This window comes from Schistocerca nitens, chromosome 7 (genome assembly GCF_023898315.1).
Source record: "Schistocerca nitens isolate TAMUIC-IGC-003100 chromosome 7, iqSchNite1.1, whole genome shotgun sequence".
NCBI lineage: Eukaryota > Metazoa > Arthropoda > Insecta > Orthoptera > Acrididae > Schistocerca > Schistocerca nitens.
In genome coordinates this window covers 173,537,040-173,562,396 of record NC_064620.1, presented here as the reverse complement: position 1 = coordinate 173,562,396, position 25,357 = coordinate 173,537,040, and the positions used below count along the sequence as shown (strand labels likewise).

The window sequence follows — 25,357 nt, the reverse complement described above, 5'->3', positions numbered from 1 at the left end:
AACTGTGGACTTCAGATTTTTTCTGCAAGTTATTGTCAGTAGAAAAGGCAACTTTGTATCCATATTTTTTAACTAGAGGGTAAAATGCTCTTGAGTTTAGCCAGTTTCTTTTTGTGCCTTTTCGCAATGCAATTCTTACAGCACTCCCTCCCATCATTAATAAAATCCCGAAATGCATCAATTTGAAAATTAATTCAATTAATCCTACAACTTTTCAGCTACAGATCTGGGTAGTTTGTCATATTCTCAGTACGTAGATGACATTTTGATCATACACAGTGATTCCTGGGAAGGTATTGAGCATTTGTTTGGAATTTTTCATAAGGCCCATGAAAAAAAAATCAGATTCACTTGTGAATTAGAAAATAATAATGGCCAGCTACATTACTTGGACCTTAGTTTTGTCATTGACAATGACAGACTTTCCTTTGGTATTTTTTAAAAAGCCATTAATTCAGATTAGATTGTGCCTGCTAGTTCAGCACATCCTCATTCCCATAAAAGTGTGTTTTTTCCATTCAGCTGTTATCATCAGTTTCTGTACCTTTGTCACCAGACAAGCTTAATGATGAGATGAATTTAATAGTAACTGTAGTATTTAATAATGGTTATGATCCCTCGTCAGTTGAAAACATCTTCAAAATTAAAACTGATGCTAAAGTGACTACTTTAGGCATCAGTGGTGTTTCTGACAGTAATGAATATAAAAGAGTTTTTTCGATTCCATTTTTAGGCCCTATTTCTTATAGAATTTGTCGTCTTCTAGTTAAAAAATTTGGATGCAAGGTTGCCTTTTCTACCAACAATAACTTGCAGAAAAATCTTATTTATAATCTCAAGTCCACAGTTGTTCCTATACACACTTAAGGAGTTCATAAAATCATTTATGGTATATGTTCTGTTGTTTATTATATAGGACAAAATGGAAGATCTTTCAATGTCAGGTATAAGGAGTGTTTAATGGGAAAAGAGATACTAAAGTATATAATTCCACTTTTGTTGATCATCTTTTAATTCCTGGTCACAAACCAAAAAGTGTTGAAGAAATTGCCATTTTGCATATTGGGGGTGGGGGAGGAGGGGGGGGGGGGGGGAAGGTCACAGGCTCGACGTACTCAAAGAGCTGGAGATTTTCAAACATATTTCTAAGAACAGTAGCCTTATCCTCAATGAACAGTTACAATTACACAGCAACAATTTTTTAAATGTCTTTAACCTACTACTTGCAGATTTTTGATTCCTTTAATTTTTATTATGTTTTTGTGCCTCTAATTCTGAAACATCTTTTTCTTTAAACCTCATATAGATGTATACCACTGAAGTTTCCTTCATGTACATGTTTTTAGACTGTGCAGCTGTTGGTGTAAATATTCTACAATATTCTGTACTTTACATAATGTGTATTTCAATAAAGCCTAAGAGATGGCTCTTAGCTGTACTTCATTTACTTGACTACTTTGTATTTTCCAAAATACATTAAAATCTCATCCTTTGAATTTTGTTCTTTTGTTTTATAATTAACTGTTGTTTCATTCAATTATTTTTGTTATAACATCTCAAATTGTCATATGCCACTGTCTGCACCCAACAGGCAGTGTAATTTGCGTCTTGTTTTCATAGCAGCAGTGTAAGCCACTGGGCCACTCAGTCTGATGATGTTTCTTGCAAGCTGTATGCATCAAAGGCTGGAACGTTTTTAATTTTTGACTTGAGCATGTCTGCTCTAAACTTTTACTATGCCTTCTCATAATGTAACTTTACATAAGTAACCTTTCTATGTTATGAGATTTTTCATCTTTGTTATATTTCTATGTATTATTTTATAGGGCTTTTAAATTTTCATCCCGATGAAGACATACTTAGGGGTGTCTAAACCAAGGTAAATGTATTAAACAGTAATTTGCAAGATGTTGGTTGTATTATTTCTCCATTGAAACTTACACACAGTAGCTAAAAGACAGCCAGGTTCAAAACTGTAATATGTAGAAATACAAAATAAATAAAACAGCAAAATAAATATTAAAAAATGCGCTATATCAGAATAAACTATAGATTTGTGGCCGCACTGGCAGCACCAAAAATATTTCACTGTACAACAAACATCACAGTTTTTGGGCAAAGGGAATTTATAGGAAAATGAAGGAGAAGACAGAAAATGATGTGGAAAACACGTTCCAGGGAAGCAAGGGAAGCAACAAAAACGCATGGCGGGGGGGGGGGGGGGGGGATGATGATGATGTTTTGGCAGTACAAACTGTTTATTAAGGTAAACACTATTACATTTCATTCAACAAAAACAAAAAGGATAATATTCTGGTACAGGAATAAACACACGTTTAAAGTTTGTAGACGGGAGCCTTTACTAAGAGCCGGCCGAAGTGGCCGTGTGGTTAAAGGCGCTGCAGTCTGGAACCGCAAGACCGCTACGGTCGCAGGTTCGAATCCTGCCTCGGGCATGGATGTTTGTGATGTCCTTAGGTTAGTTAGGTTTAACTAGTTCTAAGTTCTAGGGGACTAATGACCTCAGCAGTTGAGTCCCATAGTGCTCAGAGCCATTTGAACCATTTTTGAGCCTTTACTAAGATTTACACAAAGTTCGAAATCTCAGTGTAAACAGAGGCCAAGAGTACTGATGAAAGGAAGGAGAGGGTACAAAGCGGCGAGGCACCATTATTCAACTGTGAGCTACCCCTGAAATAGAAAATAGGGTGTGGCAGAGAAGGAAGTAAACGACATCAAAAACAATTGAACAGAGTAAGACAGGGATGACAGAGTGAGCTGATCAAGTAAATACGGCCAGGGTCTAACAGACCTAGCAGACAGCGAGAGATGCCCCAACCCCAAAACAGCTCAAAAAGCAGGTTAAAACATTATATCAGAGATGGCGTGCTGTGTGGCTAGGGCCTCCTGTCGGGTAGACCATTTGCCTGGTGCAAGTCTTTCCAGTTGACGACACGTTGGCAACTTGCGTGTCGATGGGGATTAAATGATGATGATAAGGACAACACAACACCCAGCCCCTGAGCGGAGAAAATCTCCGACCCAGCCGGGAATTGAAACCGGGCCATTAGGCATGACATTCCATCATGCTGACCACTCAGCTACCAGGGGCGGACATATCTGAGATTGAAAACAACTTCATGTAGAAAACGGAGAACCAGTTTGACCAGCTCTGAATTGTCAACCATTACAGAGGCAAAGAATATGGAAAGCCATGCATAGCATGGAGAGCCAGAAGAAAGGGGCATTCCACCTTGATACAAGCTAATGTCTGTAAGGTTCCATAACCATAATGGTGGGTAGCTTGTTATGCAAAATAAAACTATGGGATAGCCTGGTATGGTCAACATACACGTGACAAGGACAGTGGATTCCTTCCGGTAGGAACAAAAGGAAGAACGCAATGCAGCAGTAGTGCAGCAGTAGCCTTCTCGGTACAGTGGAGTTCATTAGAGGGGGCAGTAGCCCACCAGACGTCATCCGTCTCTGAGTGTGCAGGGGTCTTATTTGTGCCCGCAGATCCACATCTGGTACCGTCAAAGAGAATGGGAGGCGAGTAATTTCTCCTATAGCCACTAGTCGGTCAGTTCATTCTGTCAGATACCTAAATGACTTGGGAGCCAGAGAAGAGTACGGAGCAGGCAGTATGACTAAAGTAGTGAGGTCACAAACAGCAGAAACCACGGGGTGACGAGAGTAACAATGGTCAGTGAACTGGACACTGTTCACAGGGTCAGTCCATATTAAAACAGAGTGAAGGGAGGCCAATTTTGGAGGGCTCTGTTAATGCTCCGCTGTAAAAACGTTACATTATCCTGGCAACAAGTGATGTTCCTGACTGACAGGAGATGTAAAAATGTATCCCATCTTATCTACAGTTATAGAGCAGCCAGTGTAAGAAATGATACTCCCTGAAAGTGCTGAAGGCCTAAATGTAGCAGATGCTGAAAGGTCATGGGGACAACAGACTCAGGACTTTGAAATACATCAGTCCTAATTTGTGTCCTGGGCACTGTCCATGGGAGGACAAGTGGAGATCCTGGAAGAGTGCTGCAAGGGCATTCCAACTGGTAATCCCACCTAAGGGCACATATGCAGAATGACATACAATGAACATTCAGAGAATTGTCAATAGTGATTGCATAGGAGATCAAGAGTTGGCACTGTTGGAACTGAAGCGAGAAGATACAGACTTCAGCAAGGAGACTGTCTGCAGGACTAGCCTTGAAGGCACCAGTGTCCAGTCACACCACGATGATGGATTGAGTATAACAATTTCAATGCTGAACCATAATAGAGTCAGAACGAAACCAGGGCCTGGTAAATATGGATAAGAGTAGCACGATCCACACCCCAAGAAGTGTGGGCAAGGAAGCAGAGAATGTTAAACTTCTGAATGCAGTTAATCTTTAGTTGAGAAATACGGGGCAACCAAGACAGCTTTTTATTAAAAAGGAAGTTAAAAAAAAAAAAAGGAACTAAGCAACAATGCCCAAGTACTGCCTATCCAAGCAGAGTTCTGAGTCAGGATGAACTGTGGTATGATGACAGAAATGCATGATCCACATTTTTTGCAAGAATTCAAAACTATGGGCAAGTATCCAAGCACAGGCCCTGCAGATAGCATCCTGGAGCTGGCTTTCAGCAAAGGCCACAGAGTGGGGCTATAGCAAAGCATACATCGCAGGGGGACCAGTGGCCTGACAGAAGTCACCAGCTGCCAAGAGAGACAGGTTTTTAGCCTGGCTTAAGCATTCTGATGACAATGCTATATCACCATTCCGAAGCGGAGACACCTTCAAACCAAATATGATTGAGGGCGCTGTGTACATATAGCCTTTGAATAACATTCAGGTGTTGTATCATCTGATTATGAATTGAATCAGGGCCTGGAGCCATGTCTTGAGATGAGACAAGAATTTGAAGCAGTTCCCAGTCAGTGAAAGGTTCATTGTATGATTCGGCTTGGCAGGCACGAAACATAGGGGGACGTCTTCAACTAGTCATTTCAGCAGTAGCACGGTGGCCGGTTAAGAAGAGGACACTGACACTGTTGGAAATTTGGTCACAAGGTGTTCAGCAAGGACTGATGCATCAGTACAAAGACAGCTCTGGAGGACAAGACCTGGAACAGCTGTTGACTTTGGGTGGTTCGAAAGACTACAGATCTTGATCCACACCTGGGATGAAATGGCACACTTTCCCAGGGAGGGGACGTAGCACTCACAGCAGCCGTTCCTACTGTATTTGGTAGGATAGCAATCCTCAGCACGAATTTGCTTCTGTGAAAGATGTAGCTTGAAACATCGCAGGGCTCTTTAGCAATCCTTAACAGATACTGTAATGTCTTTCATCCACTATGGCACCGGCCAGCGATGCAGAGGACCTGCAAAAGGGGAATAGCAGTTCCAGCAGTCTGAGGGATCGTGTTAGAGATGTCTTGCACTACCTCGTTGATGCAATCTGACAGAGGGACACAGGAAACAGCAGAGGTATACAACTGTCAGTCAGCTCCTCAAGACACCCAAAGTGGTAGTTCATCCATCTGGCAGTGGTAAGGAAGGGACAACATCACTGTCAGTGGCTAATGTAGCGAAGCCACAAGATTGGGGTCAATAGCTGAAAAGGTGCCCAGGGTGGCACTGAAATGGGTAGGAGCACCATCACTTAGGAGGCACAGATTACGGTCAGTTGGTAAGAAGCTGCTCAATTTGAAGCCCCTACTAGACAGGGAGTGGTGGGCACTGAAGTCTGCAAGTAGGAGAAAAAGGGGGAGGGGAGTTGTTGGATTAAGGTGGTTGTCTCAATGTAAGTAAGTGGCTTGTCTGTAGGTAAATAAACATTGCAAATGGGTATCATGGAGGTCACCCCCCCCCCCCCCCCCCCCACACACACACACACAATTTTGTGCCTCAGCATACAACAGGTGGTCAATAGATTATATTCCTGAATTTTCTTATCTTTCTTGATGACTTGGAAAACTGGTGAATATGGAGGATGGTGTTCTGCGTGACCGACACACAAAGGTGGTTATTCAAAAAGACAACCTTTACGGAGTGAGCTTTTGCAGCTGTCAATTTTGGGTCCACTGTGCAGCAGGATGACAAATGACCAGAGCATAAGCATCAGAGGCATCACATGGGTGGTGGGACATAAGGTTTCAAGTCACATGTGTACACAATGCCAAACTCTTTCTGGGAAGACATTCCCTTCAAACTCTAAGACAAAAGCACTTACATCTGTTTGATTATCCTTAGGACCTTTCTGGGCATGTACACCTCATTGCTCAAGACTACCCTACAGCTCCTCATCTGGAGTGACGGTCTCAGATGAAAGTGATTCCTTGGATCATATTCAAGTTTCTCTGGGTGGTAATGGTCACTGGCAGATCGCCGAGACATTCACATACCTGATTAGCTGTAGATTGTGCAGTGGAGGAGGCAGTACATTGCACATTTTTCCCCATGACTCAACTTTTCCAAATTTATCTTCCATATGTTCCACAAAAATAATGACAATGTTTAAGTAAAAGTATCCCCATCAGTTCAAGAACATACTAGATATTAGATATGACCCACCATGTTGGATTTGCTGCCATGTTGGCTTTGAAATGAATAATTAAGAGCCTATTCAGGTATTGTGAACAGATGATCTTTAACACTGCATGCAGTACGTGCTATTTAAGATGTTCTTCCCCAGTTGGTCCCCACTACAGAGAAAAGGTCAAATCCAGAATGGGACCAAAAAATTACTCTAGCCAAAAGATAATGTAAAATAAATGAGGAAGGAAATAAGAACCTAGGGAATAGCTGGGTCAACATCACAGACAACCACAATGAGAAAGAGTAAGAGACGGGACAACAGTCAGAGATGAGAGATTGCAGCAAAGGAAAGGAAGTAGGTACTGCAATACCTTGTGGCCTCATCTCGTCACACACATACTCATAGAAGTCATGAGTCCCTGAGGGGTGGTGTTAAGGAAATTAGCATCCTTGCTGATTTTAGCCAACACTCATCACAACACTCATTCACCAAACTCCCTACATGACACAGTGTCTCATGGATTTAATTGCTGTACAATCTATAACTTACAGGTGTGGAACTTTAATTCGTGTAGTACTCTCAGTACTCTTTGGCACTCAATCCCTAGCACAAATGCATGTTGCCTAACTGAGTGGGAAGGGCTCATCCGAATGGAAACTTGAACAGTTGCAATGTTTTCTGGGGTATGAACTGTTCAAAGGCCATCTGGAGGCCTCTTTTTCAAGGCTGAACCAGTTCCTTCAAAATTACACACCCATGTTGTAATAACATGAGCAGATGGGGCACGATGATTATGTCCTAGCTGGTAATGCTGTTGAAGTATCCTTTGCACAGGAGTCACACTCTCAGCCTGTTTATAAAATACTCTCACGGCAACAGCACGTTCAGCACCACTCCTATGCTGAATGATTACTAAATGCCAAAGAATTCAAAACAAATATGTCAGTTCAAAACAACTGCCAGCACTACAGTGTTGCCAGCACTAGTGTTCAAAATTTCTCGGTTGCTGTGCGACCCTGTACTATATCAATCATTTTTTGGAACTGGTTGTATAAAGCCAAACATCAGCTTGATACAATTCAGTAGGTTAACTTGACAACCCATTGAATTCTACAATTTTGTAGCTTGAACTAGTCACATATTTTTGAAATCAAAAAGTCTCTAGCAACAAAGAGGAGCAGCTGTACATCAGTCTAACAATTACTACATTTTCAAAATATAAAACAAGTCAAGTTAAAATGTTTATATTACAACAATTTATTAAAAAGGTAAACATCAAATCACAACTTACTGTTGACAAGAAAAAGAAATAAATGGACAGCTTTCTGAGTACTCTGCAATGGAAAACAGTACAACAGATGTAGAAATATTAAGAAAATTACCTGATAATGGTTTGAATGCCTTCTGCTGAAGATAAGACAAGAGCTTGTCACTATTTTTGTAACTCCCTGCATCATGAGTCTTGCTATCTGGATCAACTGGCATACGACTTGATGGAGATTCTGCAAACACAAGATAATTACAAACCTAAAACTTATGTCTACAAAATATGAAGATGTTTACTCCTGGTGATTCTGACTGCGAAAATTAACAAACAAAGGTAGCTTATTTCTAAACATGTAGAAGGAAGGAATATCATGGATTAACATCTTGTTAACAGTCAGGTCATTAGAGACAGAGCACATTCTTGGAATATTTCAATGACAAAGGAGGAAATTGGCCATGCCCTTTCAGAGGGACTGTCTCGGCATTTGTGAGGAGTGATTTAGGGAAATAATAGAAAACCTACACGTGGATGGCTAGATACAGATTTGAACTATCATCCTCCCGTACAAGTCCAGTGGGTTAACTACTGTGCCACCTCGCTTGATAGACAGGTAGAGGATGTTTCTCTTATGAAAAAATATCATGCAACACAAAAACCACACACCACACACAAGAAAACCAAAATAGAACAGCTTAGGGGAGGGGGGTGGGGTGGGGTGGGGGGGTCGGGGGGGGGGGGGGGGAACAACAACCTTCAATGCAATTTGAACTTTGGAGGCTTTAAAGTCTCTTCAGGTTTGCTGCTGGATCCTAAAATCGAAGAAGATTCAATATTTTGGCAATCCAGCTGTTCACCATCTTCAGGAAAATGCTGCTTTTGCTGCTGAGTCTCACTGAGAACTGAAACTCTTTGTCCTACGTAGGCCTCTGTACGGTGCATGGCATGTGCATCACCCACCACAGCTGCTGCCCTCCTAGAGTGGGCAGGTGGCACTGCCATTATTAGAAACACCGACGGCAACAATATATTGCACTCAGAGAATAGTGAATGTTCGGAATGGCCACACCAGAGAACATTCTGTTTTGGGGCAGGACAGTACAGGTTTCCGCATCCTACTAAGATGAAACATATTGTCTCCATTAATCAAATTATCTGCCAAGCTAATTTCAATTGCCTCTTTATAAACACTGTTCCAAAAACTCAAAAGTGTTGGCAACTATTACAGTTTTGTCAAATTTCATCCCGTGTCCCTCGTTTAAGGTATGTTCCACTACTGCCGATTTTTCCATCTGTTGTAGTCTCGTATGACATCCTACATCATCAGAAGAGGATAAACTTTGATGTACTATCTTTGTAGCAAGACATTGGATGGACCTACAGTGGCGGAAATGGAGAAAGGTTTAAATTTTGCTCCCAATCCAAAGGGGCTTCCTGTTACAGAATTTGGAACAAGCAGTATGCAGCCTCCCTGAGGACCAGGCATAAGAAATAAAGAACTGTCCCACACATTATGCTGAGCTTGGCCAGCACGGGATAAAATCTCTTACAAAGAGAGAGCAGCCATTCGTTCCCTTAGGAATGATGAAGAAGTAGTAGTAGTATTACCAGCTAACAAGGGGGATGACATGGGATAATTACATACTTAAAATGTATTTACTGCTCAACGACCCAGCTTACAGAAGACTATCTAGTGACCAGAAGACTATCTAATGACCCTAAAAGAAAGGACTAAGTGCAAGACACTTTCATTTTTTGAAAAAAAAAAAAAAACACTTGTTGTCTGAAGATTTTCGAAACTTCATCCTGGTGGTGCTGTTCCGCTTAACCTGTATGGTCCGCCTAAGCTGCATAAGGAAGGAGTTCTATACGCTCCATTATTAGTAATTAGGGTGCACCCACTAATAACCCAGCGAAATGTTTAACATCTGTTCTCAGCCCATATGTTGGCAAGTGCGAACACCATATCTCGAATTCGGTAGATTTCACTCAATGATTGAAATCTTTGATGCTGGGTCCTTCAGATTTACTAGTGAGTTTTGATGTGGTATTCCTGTTTACACGAGTCCCTCTGAAACAGTCCTCGAGCTTGATTAGTGAAAAACTGGATGAAGAGTGGAGGAAGCTTTGTCATCATGTGCTGACGTCCACATATTTTTCATTTAATGGCAACATTTTTTAACAGAATGATGGAGTGGCTTTGTGTAGTCCTTTATCACCCATAGTCACCAATTTACTTATGGAGGACTTCGAGGAATTGCCACTGAGGACTCTGATTTTGCAACCAATGTATAAGAGGCATTCGAAAAGAAATGAGCCGGAGTCTGGAATGTGCAAACCGGTGACAGGACGGTGATATCATGGCACGTGTAACGAGGTGTGGTTCCGACCAGAGCATGGAAGTTCACAGCCCATCACTAGAGGGCATGCATGCATGTCACGTGACTATACAGAGCTAGCAATAGCATGCATCAATCGTCCAACACTGCCAGTCTCATTTTAAACAGTGACATGGAGGCGTCAAAAGAAGAGCAAAGAGGTGTTGTTCATTTTCTGACTGCGGAAGGAGGAGGAGGAATGGACATTCATCGATGAATGTCACACGTGTAAGGCAAACACTGCATGTCCCTTGCAAGGGTCAAGGAGTGGCACAAGAGCTTCAGGGAAGGACGGGTGTCATTAGCCAATGCTGTACGGCCTGGAGCACCACAGTGCCTTACCAATGACATCGTGGAGCAGGTGGATGCACTCATTACCCAGGACCATCGAGTGACAGTGAAATCCATAGCCACTGTGGTCAGATTGAGCATCTGAAGTGTTCACACCAACATGAACGAATGACTGCACATGTAAAAAGTGTGTGCTCAATGGGTGCCCCACTCTTCAACAACACCAGGAAGCATGTCGAATAGCCCACTGTCTTCCTCATCTGCAGCGCTATGCTCAGAAAGGGAATGCATTCCTAGCACAAGTGGTGGCTGGAGATGAGTCATGGTATCATCACTGCCAGAATCAAAACGACAAAGTCTCCAGTGGAAGCAACACCGTGAAAAAAAGCCAAGGCCATCCACGTGAGTGCACGAAAGGTGATGCCGACGTTCTTCTTTGACGAAGGTGGCCACCTTCTGATTCACTTCCTGCAGAATGGGACAACAGCAAATGCCCAGTGTTACTCGCAAACCCTGACCAACCTTCGCCAAGCGATCATATCAAAATAACCAGGCAATCTCAACCATGGGGTCATTCTTCTCCACGACAATGCAAAGCCTCATACAGCAAACACAGTTGCAGCACTCCTCCAGAAATTCAAATGGGAGGTTCTCTGCCACCCTCCATTCAGTCAGAACCTCTCTCCCTGTGATTATGCCAGTTTTGGTCCCCTTAAAAAGGCTCTGAGGGGCAAACAATTCACCTCAGACGATGACGTCCAGCTGTACGTGTGGAACTGGTTAACATCGCAGCCCCGGGAATTTAATGAGACAGCCATTCACCGCCTTTTGTCACATTGAGACAAGTGTCTCAACAGCCAGGGTCAATACTTTTAACATACAGGTACTGGTTTCTGTAATTATGGCTCCAGCTAGTTTCGTTTTGAATGCCCCTTGTACTTCAGGAGGTTGTAGATGATATCCATTTTGTCTGGCCACGTGGACATGATGCTCTCAACAGAATTTTGGACCACTTCAACTGTGTTCATTCCAGCATTAAATTTACCATGGAGGTTGAAGGTGATAGGATGTTTCCTTTTTTGATGTCATGGTTTACAAATAACCAGATTGTACTTTGGGACACAGTGTTCACCAAAAGTTGATGCATACTGATCGGTATCTGCACGCTAAGAGTTATCATCCACCATACCAATGTAGTGGTGTCCTCAGGACTCTGGTACACAGAGCATACACTATGTCCGACGCAGACAGTTTAATGCAAGAAGTTGCACATTTGATGGGTGTTTTGAAGAAAAATGGGTACTCTGAGAAGCAGATTTGTCGGGCTACAAAGTTTGGACCATTACTGGAGCTTCATGAAGAGGAGCATATATCGATAGTCTCTATTCCTTGTGCTGGGAGCATTTTGTTTAAGGTTGGAAGAATTTTACGAAGTTTTAACATTAAGAGTATATTCTGTCCACCTTCCAAGATTAGGGCACTACTCGGCTCTGTGAGGGATAATTTTGGGCTTAGGAAGCCTGCCATATACATAAAATTACGTATCAGTGTGGGAAAGCTTACACTGACGATGCTATTTACAATGTTCAGGAAAGGTGCACAGAACATCGTCGTCATATAAGGCTACAACAGCTGGAAAAATCGCAGTAGTGGAACATTGCTTAAATGAGGAACATGGGATGAAATTTGACGAAACTGTGATAATTTCCAACACTTCTGGTTTTTGAAACAGTGTTTATAAAGAGGCATTTGAAATTAGGTTAGTGAATAATTTGATTAATAGAAACAACGGGTTTCCTCTTAGCAGGATATGGAACCCTGTACTACCCCTCATCAAAACAGAACGTTCTCCGGTGTGGCCAGTCTGAGTCTTCGAAAATAGTCTCCGAGTGTGATATATAGATGCTGCCTTTGTTTCTACTTAGAGCAGCACCATCTGCCCAGCCTTGGAGCACAGCAACTGTGGTGGGTGATGCAAGCGCCGTGTACAATACGGAGGCCTATATAGGATGGCGATTTGCAGCCTTGGCATCAGTTCTCAGTAGGACTCAGCAGCAGAAGCAGCATTCTCTTGAAGATGACGAACAGTTGGATCGCCAAAATATTGAATTGAGTTGATTTCAGGATCCGGCAGCGAACTCGAAGAGACTTCCAAGACTTTTAATGCAATCTTAGATACTAGATTGGATGCCAATCTCTTCCTTCTTTATTTAAGTTTCCACATGCTTAGAAAAATCAATATACATAGCTACCAGCTGAAAATAATGTAATTTGAATTGTAGACTATTTCTTACATTACCGCACTCCACATTCTCATCATATTACAGTAATTCATTTTATGTCCAATATCATAGTCATTCTCACAATAATGACATAATCCTAGTCTTTCATCACAAGTATTTTACAGTTCGTTAGTCACTGTCCTCACCCTTCCAGCCCCCTCCCTGTTCCCATTCCAGCACTACATAGCATTCAGTTCACCGCCACAACCAGCCATTTAGTTTCTTTTTATCTCTCTCCTTTCCGCTACTTACTCCCCCCCCCCCCACCTTCTCTCCTGCCCTCTGTCTAAACTGCAGCACTTCACTGTCTGCCACCCCCACCATCCCCCCCCCCCCTCCAGCCTCCTCCTTACACCCATCCAGTCGCCACTCCTATCATGCACTGGTGCAGCTGCTCGTAGTGCGGTTTCAATTGCCTGAGACTGCAGACATGTGTGCAAGTTGCGTTTGCATGAGTGTGTGTGCGTCTGTGTGTGAGTGTATCTATTGCTGACAAAGGCCTTAATGGCCGAAAGCTATAACTGCGTGAATCTTTTTGTTGTGCCTATCACGATTCAGCATCTCCGCTATATGGTGAGTAGCAACTTTTCTTCTCTAATATTGTTACATTCCATCTTGGATTTTCCATTGTTTGATTTAATAATAATAATAATAATAATAATAATAATAATAATAATAATATGAACCCCTCAACAAAAATGGTCAATTGTGCAAAAACCAAAGTTGAAACAGAGGTTTACAAAGCTACAAAACTGATGCAAAACTGTGAGAACATGAAGAAATAAATGATGCTAAATTAGACCTATGGTTATGTCTACCACACAGACATTAAAACACTTCAGGCAAATATCAAGTGTTCCCTTCAGTACCGACAAAACATTTTTTTCACCATTCCTCTCTAACTGAGCTATTCCCGTCTTAAACAGCATCAAACTAACAGGATAGTAAACTCTTACAGTACAATTTTTTTCTTAACATTTTAACATTTCGAACATCCACTGCCTGCCATTAAAACTGCTACATCAGGAATAATATATGATTAAATTTGTTGGTGATCTGGGGCTGCTTAAAGTGTGAAATTAGGTGCTAAAAGTTGCCACCTCTGGAATCAACAATGGCTCTAACACAGCTGGGTATCGAGTCATTGGACCTTTGATGACAGATATGGGTATACAATTCCATGCTACATCAATTCTATGCCTGAGTTCTTCAATCATAGTGGCTGAAGAGTTGTGGTATGCCAGTCACTCAGCAACAAATAACCAGATGTTTTCAGTGGGTGAGAGAGAAGAAAGTCTAAAACCTTCTGCGTCATGGTAGGAAAGGGAAACATGCGGTCTTTTGTTATGTTGCTGGAAGACAACATCTCAGATATCACTTTGAAGATAATCTACATCTACATCCATACCCTGCAAGCCACCTGATGGTGTGTGGCGGAGGGTACCTTGAGTACCTCTATCGGTTCTCCCTTTTATTCCAGTCTCGTATTGTTCGTGGAAAGAAAGATTGTCAGTATGCCTCTGCGTGGGCTGTAATCTCTCTGATTTTATCCTCATGATCTCTTTGCGAGATATACATAGGAGGGAGCAATATACTGCTTGACTCTTCGGTGAAGGTATGTTCTCGAAACTTCAACAAAAGCCCGTACCAAGCCACTGAGTGTCTCTCTTGCAGAGTCTTCCACTGGGGTTTATCTATCATTTCCGTAACACTTTCGTGATTACTAAAATATTCTGTAATGAAGTGCGCTGCTCCCCATTGAATCTTCTCTACCTCTTCTATCAACCCTATCTGGTATGGATCCCACACCTGTGAGCAGTATTCAAGCAGTGGGTGAACAAGTGTACTGTAACCTACTTCCTCTGTTTTCAGGCTGCATTTCCTTAGGATTCTTCCAATGAATCTCAGTCTGGCATCTGCTTTACTGACGATTAATTTTATATGGTCATTCCATTTTAAATCACTCCTAATGCCTACTTCCAGATAATTTATGGAATTAACTGCTTCCAGTTGCTGACCTGCTATATTGTAGCTAAGTGATAAGGGATCTATCTTTCTATGTATTCGCAGCACATTACACTTGTCTACATTGAGATTCAATTGCCATTCCCTGCACCATGCGTCAATTCGTTGCAGATCCTCCTGCATTTCAGTAAAATTTTCCACTGTTCCACCCACTCAATATACTACAGCAACATCCGCAACAAGCCTCAGTGAACTTCCAATGTTATCCACAATGTCATTTATATATACTGTGAATAGCAACAGTCCTACAACACTCCCCTACGGTACACCTGAAATCACTCTTACTTCGGAAGACTTCTCTCCATTGAAAATGACATGCTGCGTTCTGTTATCTAGGAACTCTTCAATCCAATCACGCAATTGGTCTGATAGTCCATATGCTCTTACTTTGTTCATTAAACGACTGTGGGGAACTGTATCAAACACCTTGGGGAAGTCAACAAACACGGCATCTACCTGGGAACCCGTGTCTATGGCCCTCTGAGTCTCGTGGACGAATAGCGCGAGCTGGGTTTCACACATCTTTTTCAAAACTCATGCCGATTCCTACAGAGTAGATTTCTAGTCTCCAGAAAAGTCATTATACTCTAACGTAATTCGCGTTCCAAAATTCTACAACTGATCGACATTAGAGATATAGGTCTATAGTTCAGCACATCTGTTCAACGCCCCTTCTTGAAAACGGGGATGACCTGTGCCCTTTTCCAATCTTTTGGAACGTTATGTTCTTCTAGACAACTGCTGTCCTTAAAAAAAGCAAAAATGTAACAGCTGCTCTCAAATTACTGGCTATGCAGACCTAAGGTGATGGTGCCTTCATGCCACGTGCTGGGTCTGTATGATGATGATGATGATGATGATGAATGCAATCTGATAATGTTCAATCCTCTCAGAGCTTGCATATATGGATATGTTCATAGTAATGCTATACACTGAACTGCAACCCATCTGAAAAGGTTCCACTGCTGTATTCAGTGTTGTTGCTGCACCACTGTCAGGATGCCCCTCTCTACTGCCACATCAAGAGAAGCCACAATAACAGTCCATTGTGCCCCAAATGTCACTGCAGTGGATATGGGTACTTTTCTCGCTTCCAGCAAACCCACTTCCTGACACAAGGTATATAACATGACTGTGTATGATTATGCATGGTTGAGTAAACAACGGATCTGTTCTCTCAGCAGCTAGTTGTGAGGGGCTGTAGGAATCCTGCAAGGCATTGAATATGGCTCTCCTGAATCCACTGATTTCATATCTGCATGACAGTCACAGGATTTTATCCAACAGAAGCAGCAATATCGACAGGTACAATCCTCCACTGTCAAATCACGACATATGCTGCTGGATGTTTCTCTTCTTATATGAAGCATAACATCATCATCATCATCTCACAAATAACTGATGTTCAAGTGATATTCATGATTGACAAACCTGGTGCATAATCTTTCCTTATAATTATACAGAATGTACATAGCAATTTTCCTATCAACTGCTGAGATGTTATTCATTTTGCATATCCAAGCATGTAATGCACTTCATGCCAATTTGATATTTGTTGTTTAGTATCTTCATAGTGTTGCAGTTTTAATAGTTAACAGTGCAGTATCAATATCACTTATAAGCAGATTTCTTTGTTCCCTTTTGTTACTGTGGTCTTCAGTCTGAAGACTTGTTTGATGTAGCTCTCCATGCTAGTCTATCCTGTGGCAGTCTCGTCATCTCTGAATAACTACTGCAACCAATATCTACTTGAATCTACTTACTCTATGCATCCCTTGGTCACACTCTAAAATTTTTTATCTCACACATTTCCCTCTGCTACCACACTGACAGATCCTTCATGCTTCAGAATACATCATACCCATCTAAACACCAGCAGTCTTCTACAGCACCACATTTCAAAAATTTTATTCTCTTCTTGCCCCAACTGCTAATCATCTATGTTTAACTTTCGCACAAGGCTACAGTCCAGACAGATACCTCCAGAAAAGATTTCTTAACACTTAAATTAGTATTATATGTTCAATTTCTCTTTTTCAGAATGCTTTTCATGCTATTGCCAGTCTGCATTTTATATCTCCTCTACTTCAGCAATCATACATTATTTTGCTGCTCAAATAGCAAAACTCATGTACTAATTTTATTTTCTCATTTCCTAATCTAATTTCCTAAGTATTACCTAATTTAGCTTGAATACATTCCATTATCCTTGTTTTAGTATCTTCGTATTCATCTTGTAATCTATTTTGAAGTACTTCCCAAGTCCTTTGCCATCTCTGACAGAATTACGGCACTGGGAAACCTCAATGTTTTTATTTCTTCTCTCTGGGCTTTAATTCATTCACCTCTGTAGCCAAGTGATGACTGTATCCGACTCACATATGGAGGACCCGTACTCAATTCCTGGTACTGCCAAGGATTTTTATTTGGTCTCAGGAGGAGTGGAACAGGGTGCACTCAGCCTTGTGATACCAACTGAGGAGCTACTGGAATGAGAAGTAGTGGCTGTCTGAAAAGTTCACAACAGACGGGAGAGCATTGCAATTACCCTATGCCCCTCCATACGCATCCTTATGACAACACACAGCAAAGGATGACATATTGTGGTTTTCAGGGCCTGACTGTAGCGTAATGGATTATTATTATTATTATTATTATTATTATTGAACTTTAACTCCCTTTCTAAATTTCTCCTTGATTTCCTTTATTGCATTGATCAATGCAGAGACTGGACAACATTGAAATGGGAAGGGGCAGAGGGGTAGAGAAATACTACAACACAGACTCACTCCCCTCCTACGTCCCTTTAATGTCCTTCGACTCGTATAACTGCAGTCTGGTTTCTGTACGAGTTGTAGACAACCTTTCATTTCCTGTATTTCGTCCCTTTTATTTCAGAGTATCACAGAATATATTCCAGTCAATACTGTCAAAAGTCCCTTTCCAAAGCTACAAATAATATAAACATAGGTTTGTCTTTTTTCAATGTATCTTCTAAGATAAGTTGGAGGGTCATTACTGACCCATGTGTTCTACACTACTGGCCATTAAAATTGCTAACCAAGAAGAAATGCAGATGATAAACGGGTATTCATTGGACAAATATATTATACTAGAACTGACATATGATTACATTTTCACGCAATTTGGGTGCATAGATCCTGAGAAATCAGTACCCAGAACAACCACCTCTGGCCGTAATAACGGCCTTGATATGCCTGGGCATTGAGTCAAACAGAGCTTGGATGGTATGTACAGGTACAGCTGCCCATGCAGCTTCAACATGATAACACAGTTTATCAAGAGTAGTGACTGGCGTATTGTGACGAGCCAGTTGTTCGGCCACCATTGACCAGACGTTTTCAATTGGTGAGAGATCTGGAGAATATGCTGGCCAGGGCAGCAGTCGAACATTTTCTGTATCCACAAAGGCCCGTACAGGACCTGCAACATGCGGTCGTGCATTATCCTGCTGAAATGTAGGGTTTCACAGGGATCGAATGAAGGGTAGAGCCACAACTCATAACACATCTGAATGTAACGTCCACTGTTCAAAGTGCCGTCAATGCGAACAAGAGTTGACCGAGACGTGTAACCAATGGCACCCCATACAATCACGCCGGATGATACGCCAGTATGGCGATGACGAATACACGCTTCCAATGTGTGTTCACCGCGATGTCGCCAAACGCGGATGCAACCATCATGATGCTGTAAACAGAACCTGAATTCATCCAAAAAAAATGACGTTTTGCCATTCGTGCACCCTGGTTTGTCGGTGAGTACACCATCGCAGGCGCTGCTGTCTGTGATGCAGCATCAAGGGTAATCGCAGCCATAGTCTCCGAGCTGATAGTCCATGCTGCTGCAAACATCATCGTACTGTTCATGCAGATGGTTGTTGTCTTGCAAACGTCCCCATCTGTTGACTCAGGGATCGAGACGTGGCTGCACGTTCCGTTACAGCCATGCGGATAAGATGCCTGTCGTCTCAACTGCTAGTGATACAAGGCCGTTGGGATCCAGCACAACATTCCGTATTACCCTCCTGAACCCACTGATTCCATATTCTGCTAACAGTCATTGGATCTTGACCAATGCAAGCAGCAATGTCACGATAGGATAAACCGCAATCGCGATAGGCTACAATCCAATCTTTATCAAAGTCGGAAACGTGATGGTACGCATTTCTCCTCCTTACACGAGACATCACAGCAACGTTTCACCAGGCAACACCAGTCAACTGCTGTTTGTGTATGAGAATCAGTTGGAAACTTTCCTCATGTCAGCACGTTGTAGGTGTCGCCACTGGTGCCGACCTTGTGTGAATGCTCTGAAAAGCTAATCATTTGCATATCACAGCATCTTCTTCCTGTTGGTTAAATTTCGCGCCTGTAGCAAGTCATCTTCGTGGTGTAGCAATTTTAATGGCCAGTAGTGTAAGTTGGAGGGTCATTATTGACCCACATGTTCTTACATTTTCCAGGACCCAAACTGATCTACCCAAAGGTTGGTTTCTACCAGTTTTACTATTCTTGTGATAAAAAGAAAAATGTTTGTCAGTGTTTTCCAATCATGATTTATTAAACTGATGGTTTGATGGTATTCATCCCTGTCGGTATCTGCCTTCTTTGGAACTGGAATTACTGCGTTCTGGTTGAAGTCCTGGGGCATTTCAACTCTCTCATATTCTGCAATCAGGTAAAATAGTTTTGTCATGTGTGACTCTCCCAGAGAGTTCAACAATTCTGAATGAACGTTGTCTACGCCATGGGCCTTGTTCTGACAAATCTTTCAGCACTCAGCCAGATTATTGTTGTACTATCATGTCTTCTGTCTCATCTTCATCTACTTCCTCATCTATTTCTATAACACTGTCTTCAAGTTTATTTCCCTTGTAGAGCATCTCTGTATATTTCTTTCAGCTTTCCCTTCTTTACTTAGTAAAAGCTTGCCATATAAGCTCTTGATATACATACAGGTGCACCTCTTTTTTCTAATCTTCCTATAGGCAGCATTTGTCTTTCCCTAGTTATGTGCTTCCATAGCCTTGTATTTGTTCTCTAACCATTCCTGCTTAGCCATTTTGCACATTTCTGCCAATCTCCTTTTTTTGAGGTCTGCATTTTGTTTTACTTACTCCCTTTGCTGCATTTTTATATTTTCACCTTTTGTAAATTAAATTCAATATATCCCTAATCTTCCAAGGATTTTTACTACACTATGTCTTTTTACCCACTTGATTCTCTACTGCTTTTACTATTTCATCTCTCAACACTACCTACCTGTCTTGTACTGTATTGCGTTCTCCAGTTTCAATTAAATGCCGGCCGGGATGGCAGAGTGGTTCTAGGCGCTAGGCTGGAACCGTGCGACCACTACGGTCGCAGGTTCGAATCCTGCCTCGGGCATGGATACGATTGATGCCCTTAGGTTAGTTAGGTTTAAGTAGCTCTTAAGTTCTAGGGGACTGATAACCTCAGAGGTTAAGTCCCATAGTGCTCAGAGCCATTTGAACCAATTAAATGTTACTGAATGCTCCCGCTGAAAACTCTCCATAATCCCCAGTTATTTCAACTTGACCACGTCCCATCTCCTTATTTTTCCACTTTTTCACAATTTCTTGTGTTTTATCTTATAGGTCATAACCAATAAATTGTGGTTAGAGTCCACATCTGCCCCTGAAAATGTTGTAGAGATTAATATCTGATTTCGAAATTATACAGGGTAAGCACAAAGTCTGATTATAACAATTTATTACAGAATAATCATTTGACATAATAATTTACATTTGATGCCCTTACATAGGTTAGTGTTACTTGTTTTTAAGACCACTTACATTAGTACACCTCAACATGTGCTCCCTTGGTAGCATGGAGAATGTCGAGGTGGTATTCCAGTTCCCGCCAGGTGTTTCATAACGTATGTTCTGTCACAGTACCCACAGCAGCTTGTTTCATTGACGTCAACAACTGGTGTGACAATGACTCTGTCCTTGATATAGCCCCAGAGAAAAAAGTCAAGGGGCATAATGTCTGGAGAGCGGGGTGGCCAGGGTGTTGAACCATTCCTTCCAATCCATTGATCCGGAAATGATCAAGCACTATCACAGCCCAGTGTCTGTGTGTGTGTGTGTGTGTGTGTGTGTGTGTGTGTGTGTTGGAGGGGGGGGGGGGGGAATGCTCCATCATCTTGCTGGAAAAGTATCCATGCTGCAAAACATCTAAGTAAATGTTAGTGGTAATGGATTTTTCCGCGAAAAAAAAAAAAAAAAAAAAAAACAGTCCAAAAACCTTGTTACACATGAGGCTGTACCAAACATTCACTTTTTCGTTGTCTTGGTGTAACTGCACAGTAGCATGTGGAGATTCTGAACCACATATATGGACATTATGCCTATTTACCATTCCACTGACATGAAAGGTGGATTCATCAGTAAAACATATGAGATTTGAGTAATCGTCAGCGCCATCAATCCTGTTGAGAACCTCAGTTGCAAATTCAGTACGTGTCAGCAAATCATTCAGTTGCAAGGCCTATATGATTTGCACTTTGTAAGCATGCAACCTAAGCCTTCCATAAAGAATCTTTGCCACTCTTGCTTGCGCTATTTGAAGCTCACATGATGCTTGACGGGTTGATTTAGACGGACTCCACTGAAACGATTGCCAAACACGATCAATAGTTGCATCACTCGCACGAGGCCTGCCACTTCGAGGACGATCTTCAACACTGCCTGTTTCGACAAGCTTTGCATACCAACGCTTTATTGATTTAACATCAGGAGGGCTGCATCCATAAGAAGCCTGAAATTTACGCTGAACACTGATGGGCAATTTCTTTTCGTGAAACCAAAGCACACACTGCACTTTCTCCTGCTACGACGCCATTTCGCCAGCAACTAACGTGACCTAACAGACATCGTCGGTGTTGTGGAGCACTAGCGCCATCTATTGGCCACAACAACTAGTAACACTAACCTATGTAACGGCATCAAATGTAACTTATTATGTCAAACAATTATTCTGTTATAAATTTTTATAATCAGGGCAAGACATTGTGCTCATCCTGTATAATCAATCTGAACCTAACAGTGTCTCCAGGTATTTCCATGTGTGTACACTCTGTGAGAAATTCTACCAGGTGATTGTCTCTTTCATTCCTATCCCCCAGTCTATATTCTACTACCATTACCATTTTCCTCCTATTTCTCTCCCTACTACCAAATTCCCATCACCCATCACAATTAAATTTTCCTTTCCATTAACTGTTTGAATAATTTATTTGCTCTCACCGTACATTCTTTCAATCTCTTCATCATCTGCACAACCAGTTGGCATATAAACTTTTACTACTGTGGTGGGTGTTGGCTTTATGTCTATTTTGGTTACAATAATGCATTCTGATTTTGTATTTTCATCAGTGTATTCACCTGACCAGAGGTACTGTTTTTCCTGCTGCTGCACTTTGCATTAATGTTCACTGTATCTAATTTCAACCTATCAATTCCCTTTTCAAATTTTCTAACCTCACTACCCCACACTCAGAATTCCAGTTTTGTTTTTCCTGGTGACAATGAATGGGCATTATTTATTCATGATATGATGAACACAGGACTTAAGGGCAATGACTGTGAACTGTGCTATGGAGAAGTATGTGCACAGTAAATGTATTAAGGATGGAAAAGATGCAATGTGATTTACTTCCAAAATTCAGAAAATGCTGAGGGGGAAACAAGGACATTGTTACATTCTCGGCTCAGAAAAGAATGCAGAAATGTTGACAAGCAATAGTTTGGCGAAATTTGTGCATATATAAAAAGATTTATGTGCAAAGCATATGGCAGCTTCCACTATCTTACCTTAGCAAAAGACCTTGCCAAAAACCCAAGAAAATTCTTGTCCTACATAAAATAACTAAGTGGACTGAAGGCTTCTCTTTATTCCATCATCAATCAGTCTGGTGAGGCAATAGAAGACATCAAAAGGTAAACTAAAGTTTTAAATTTTGCATTTAAAAAAAGTCATTTGCACTAAAGGTTTTTAAAGACATACTACTGTTGGACTGTCGTACAGATTACAGATTCTTGTATGGAGGTCAGAGACATAGGCATCCCTTTCACTTAGAAGCAACAGAAAGAGCTGAAAACAAATATGTCACCAAGTCCTGATGGAATCCCAATTTGGTTTTATACAATGATGTATACTCTTCAGCATCGCCCCTTTATTTAGCATTAAGATCCAAGCAACCTGTATAAAGACTGCTGTATAAAAGAAGCGTAAACGAATGGACATGCAAAACCACAGGCCAAATACCCTTCACACTGGTTTGCTGCAGGTGTTTTGAGCATATTCTAAATCTGAATATAATAAATTTCCTTGAAACAGAAAAATTTCTTTCCACAAATCAGTATGCATTTAGAAAGCATCTCTTGGGTAAAACTCACCCTGCCATTTTCTTGCTTGATATCTGATGAACCATGGACGAAAGGCAACAAGCAGATTCCATATTCCTAGATTTTCGGAAAGCGTTTCACACAGACTGTTAACAAACATCTGACTGTATGGAATAGGTTCCCAGAGATGTGAGTGTCTCAACAACTCCTTAAGTAATAAAACCTAGTATGTTGTCCTGGACAGAAAGCGTTCATCAGAGACAAGTGTACTGTCAGAAGTGTCCTAGGGAAGTGTGATAGGGCTGCCCTTGTTCTCTATATACATAAATGATACGACAAAGTAAGCAGCAATCTGTAAATGTTGTTGATGATGCTGTATTATTAATAAAATATCATCAATGAGTGACTGAAGAAGGATACAGGATGACTTATACATAATTTTTATTTGGTGTGATTAATGGCAGCTAATTCTAAAAGTAGAAAAATGTTAGTTAAAGGTGATGAGTAGGAAAAAATAATCCTATAATGTTTGAATAGAGTATTAGTGGCGTGCAGCTTGACACAGTAATGTCGATTAAACATCTCGGTAAAACGTTTAAAAGCAATATGAAATAAAACACGAATGCCAAGTCATTAGTAGCTAGATGAATGGTCAACTTTTGGCTTACTGTGACAATTCTAGGAAAGTATAGATCATTTATACAGGAGACTGCTGACAGAAGACTAGTGAAACCCATTCTTGAGAACTAATTGAGTGTTTAGGCTTCCCCATCAAGTGTGATTAAAGGGAGACATGGAATGAATTCAGAGACATGCTGGTAGATTTCTTACCGATAGTTTTGATTCACAGAAGGGTATTATGGAGATGCTTTGAGAACTCAAAAGGGAATCCCAAGAGGGGAGACGAAGTTCTTTTCACAAAATGTAATCAAGAAATTTTAGAAAACAGGCATTTGAGGCTGACATCAGTACGACTCTACTGCTACCAGCATACAGTTTGCATAAGGACCATATAGACAAAAAAGATGAATTAGGGTTTGTACAAAGGCATATAGATTTATTTTTCCCTCACTCTACTTAATTTGTTGTTAATATTTCTGTTATCACAGAATCTTTTTAGAGTTATGATTTTCTTCATTTATGATTACAAAACATTTGCACTAGTGGAACAGGAAACTGAATGTCTAGTAGTGGTACAAGATACCCTCCATCATGCATTGTATGGTGGCTTCTGGAATGTATGTTGAAGTAGCAGTCCCTGCCCAGAGATTTGAATGGGATCCGTCTTATCTCTGGAATATTTTACACAAGATGATGTAATCATTATTTAACCATACAGAAGAGCTATATCACTTTCAGAAAAATTATGGCTGTAGTTTCCCCTCGCTTTCAGCTTTACCATCACAGCTAGGCCATGTTGGCTAATGTTACAGGGCCAAATCAGTCAATTGCCCAGACTGTTGCCCCTGAAACTGCTGAAAAGGCTGCTGCACCTGATCCCGAATTGGCTGGCCACTTCACACTTTAGCTGAGAGGTGTGGCCAATGTCCAATTACTCAAAAGTAACAGTGTATATGCTACTCTGGCTGGCCATTTGCCACACAACTGGAAATCTCTGGCCAAAGATTGGTGTGATGATGCAACAACATGCAGTACACAGCACTTCTTTCATTTTCACTGTTAAGCGTGCCATGTATGCGGCAGTGTGTTAGTATAAATAAGAAAGCATCAGTTATATACAGATTGTATACCTCAATTCCGTGAGGTTTTCTGCGGATGATGCTGTTGCATGCAAAGGAGTAACAATGCTAGAACACTATAGCAAAATGCAGCAAGACCTGCATAAAATCTACAGTTGATGAAGGGAATGGCAATTCACTCTCAACATAAACAATTGTGACATACTGTCAGTACACAGAAAGAAAGACCCTTCATTGTGTAATCACGAAATTGCAGAACAATCACAATTACTTCCATCAAATACCTAAGAGTATTTGGATGAAATGATCTGAAGTGGAATGACCACATAAAATTAATCAAGAGTAAAGTAGCCAGATTGAGATTCACAGGAAGAATCTTCAAGAAATGTAGTCCATCAATAAAGAAAACAGCTTACGAAACATTTGTTCAACAACACATCAATATTGCTCATTCGTACGGGATCTGCACCAGGTAAGAC

The 25,357-nt window shown here is 41.2% G+C and overlaps 1 protein-coding gene across 1 annotated transcript in view; it reads right to left on the bottom strand.

Annotated features, from left to right (window-relative positions):
- Positions 1–25,357, bottom strand: part of LOC126195453 (polypeptide N-acetylgalactosaminyltransferase 35A) — a 177,041-nt gene that overhangs the window by 119,839 nt on the left and 31,845 nt on the right. The window contains exon 2 of the mRNA XM_049934081.1: positions 7,926–8,045. Coding sequence (XP_049790038.1) covers positions 7,926–8,045 — 120 coding nt within the window. The remainder of the gene's footprint in view (positions 1–7,925; positions 8,046–25,357) is intronic.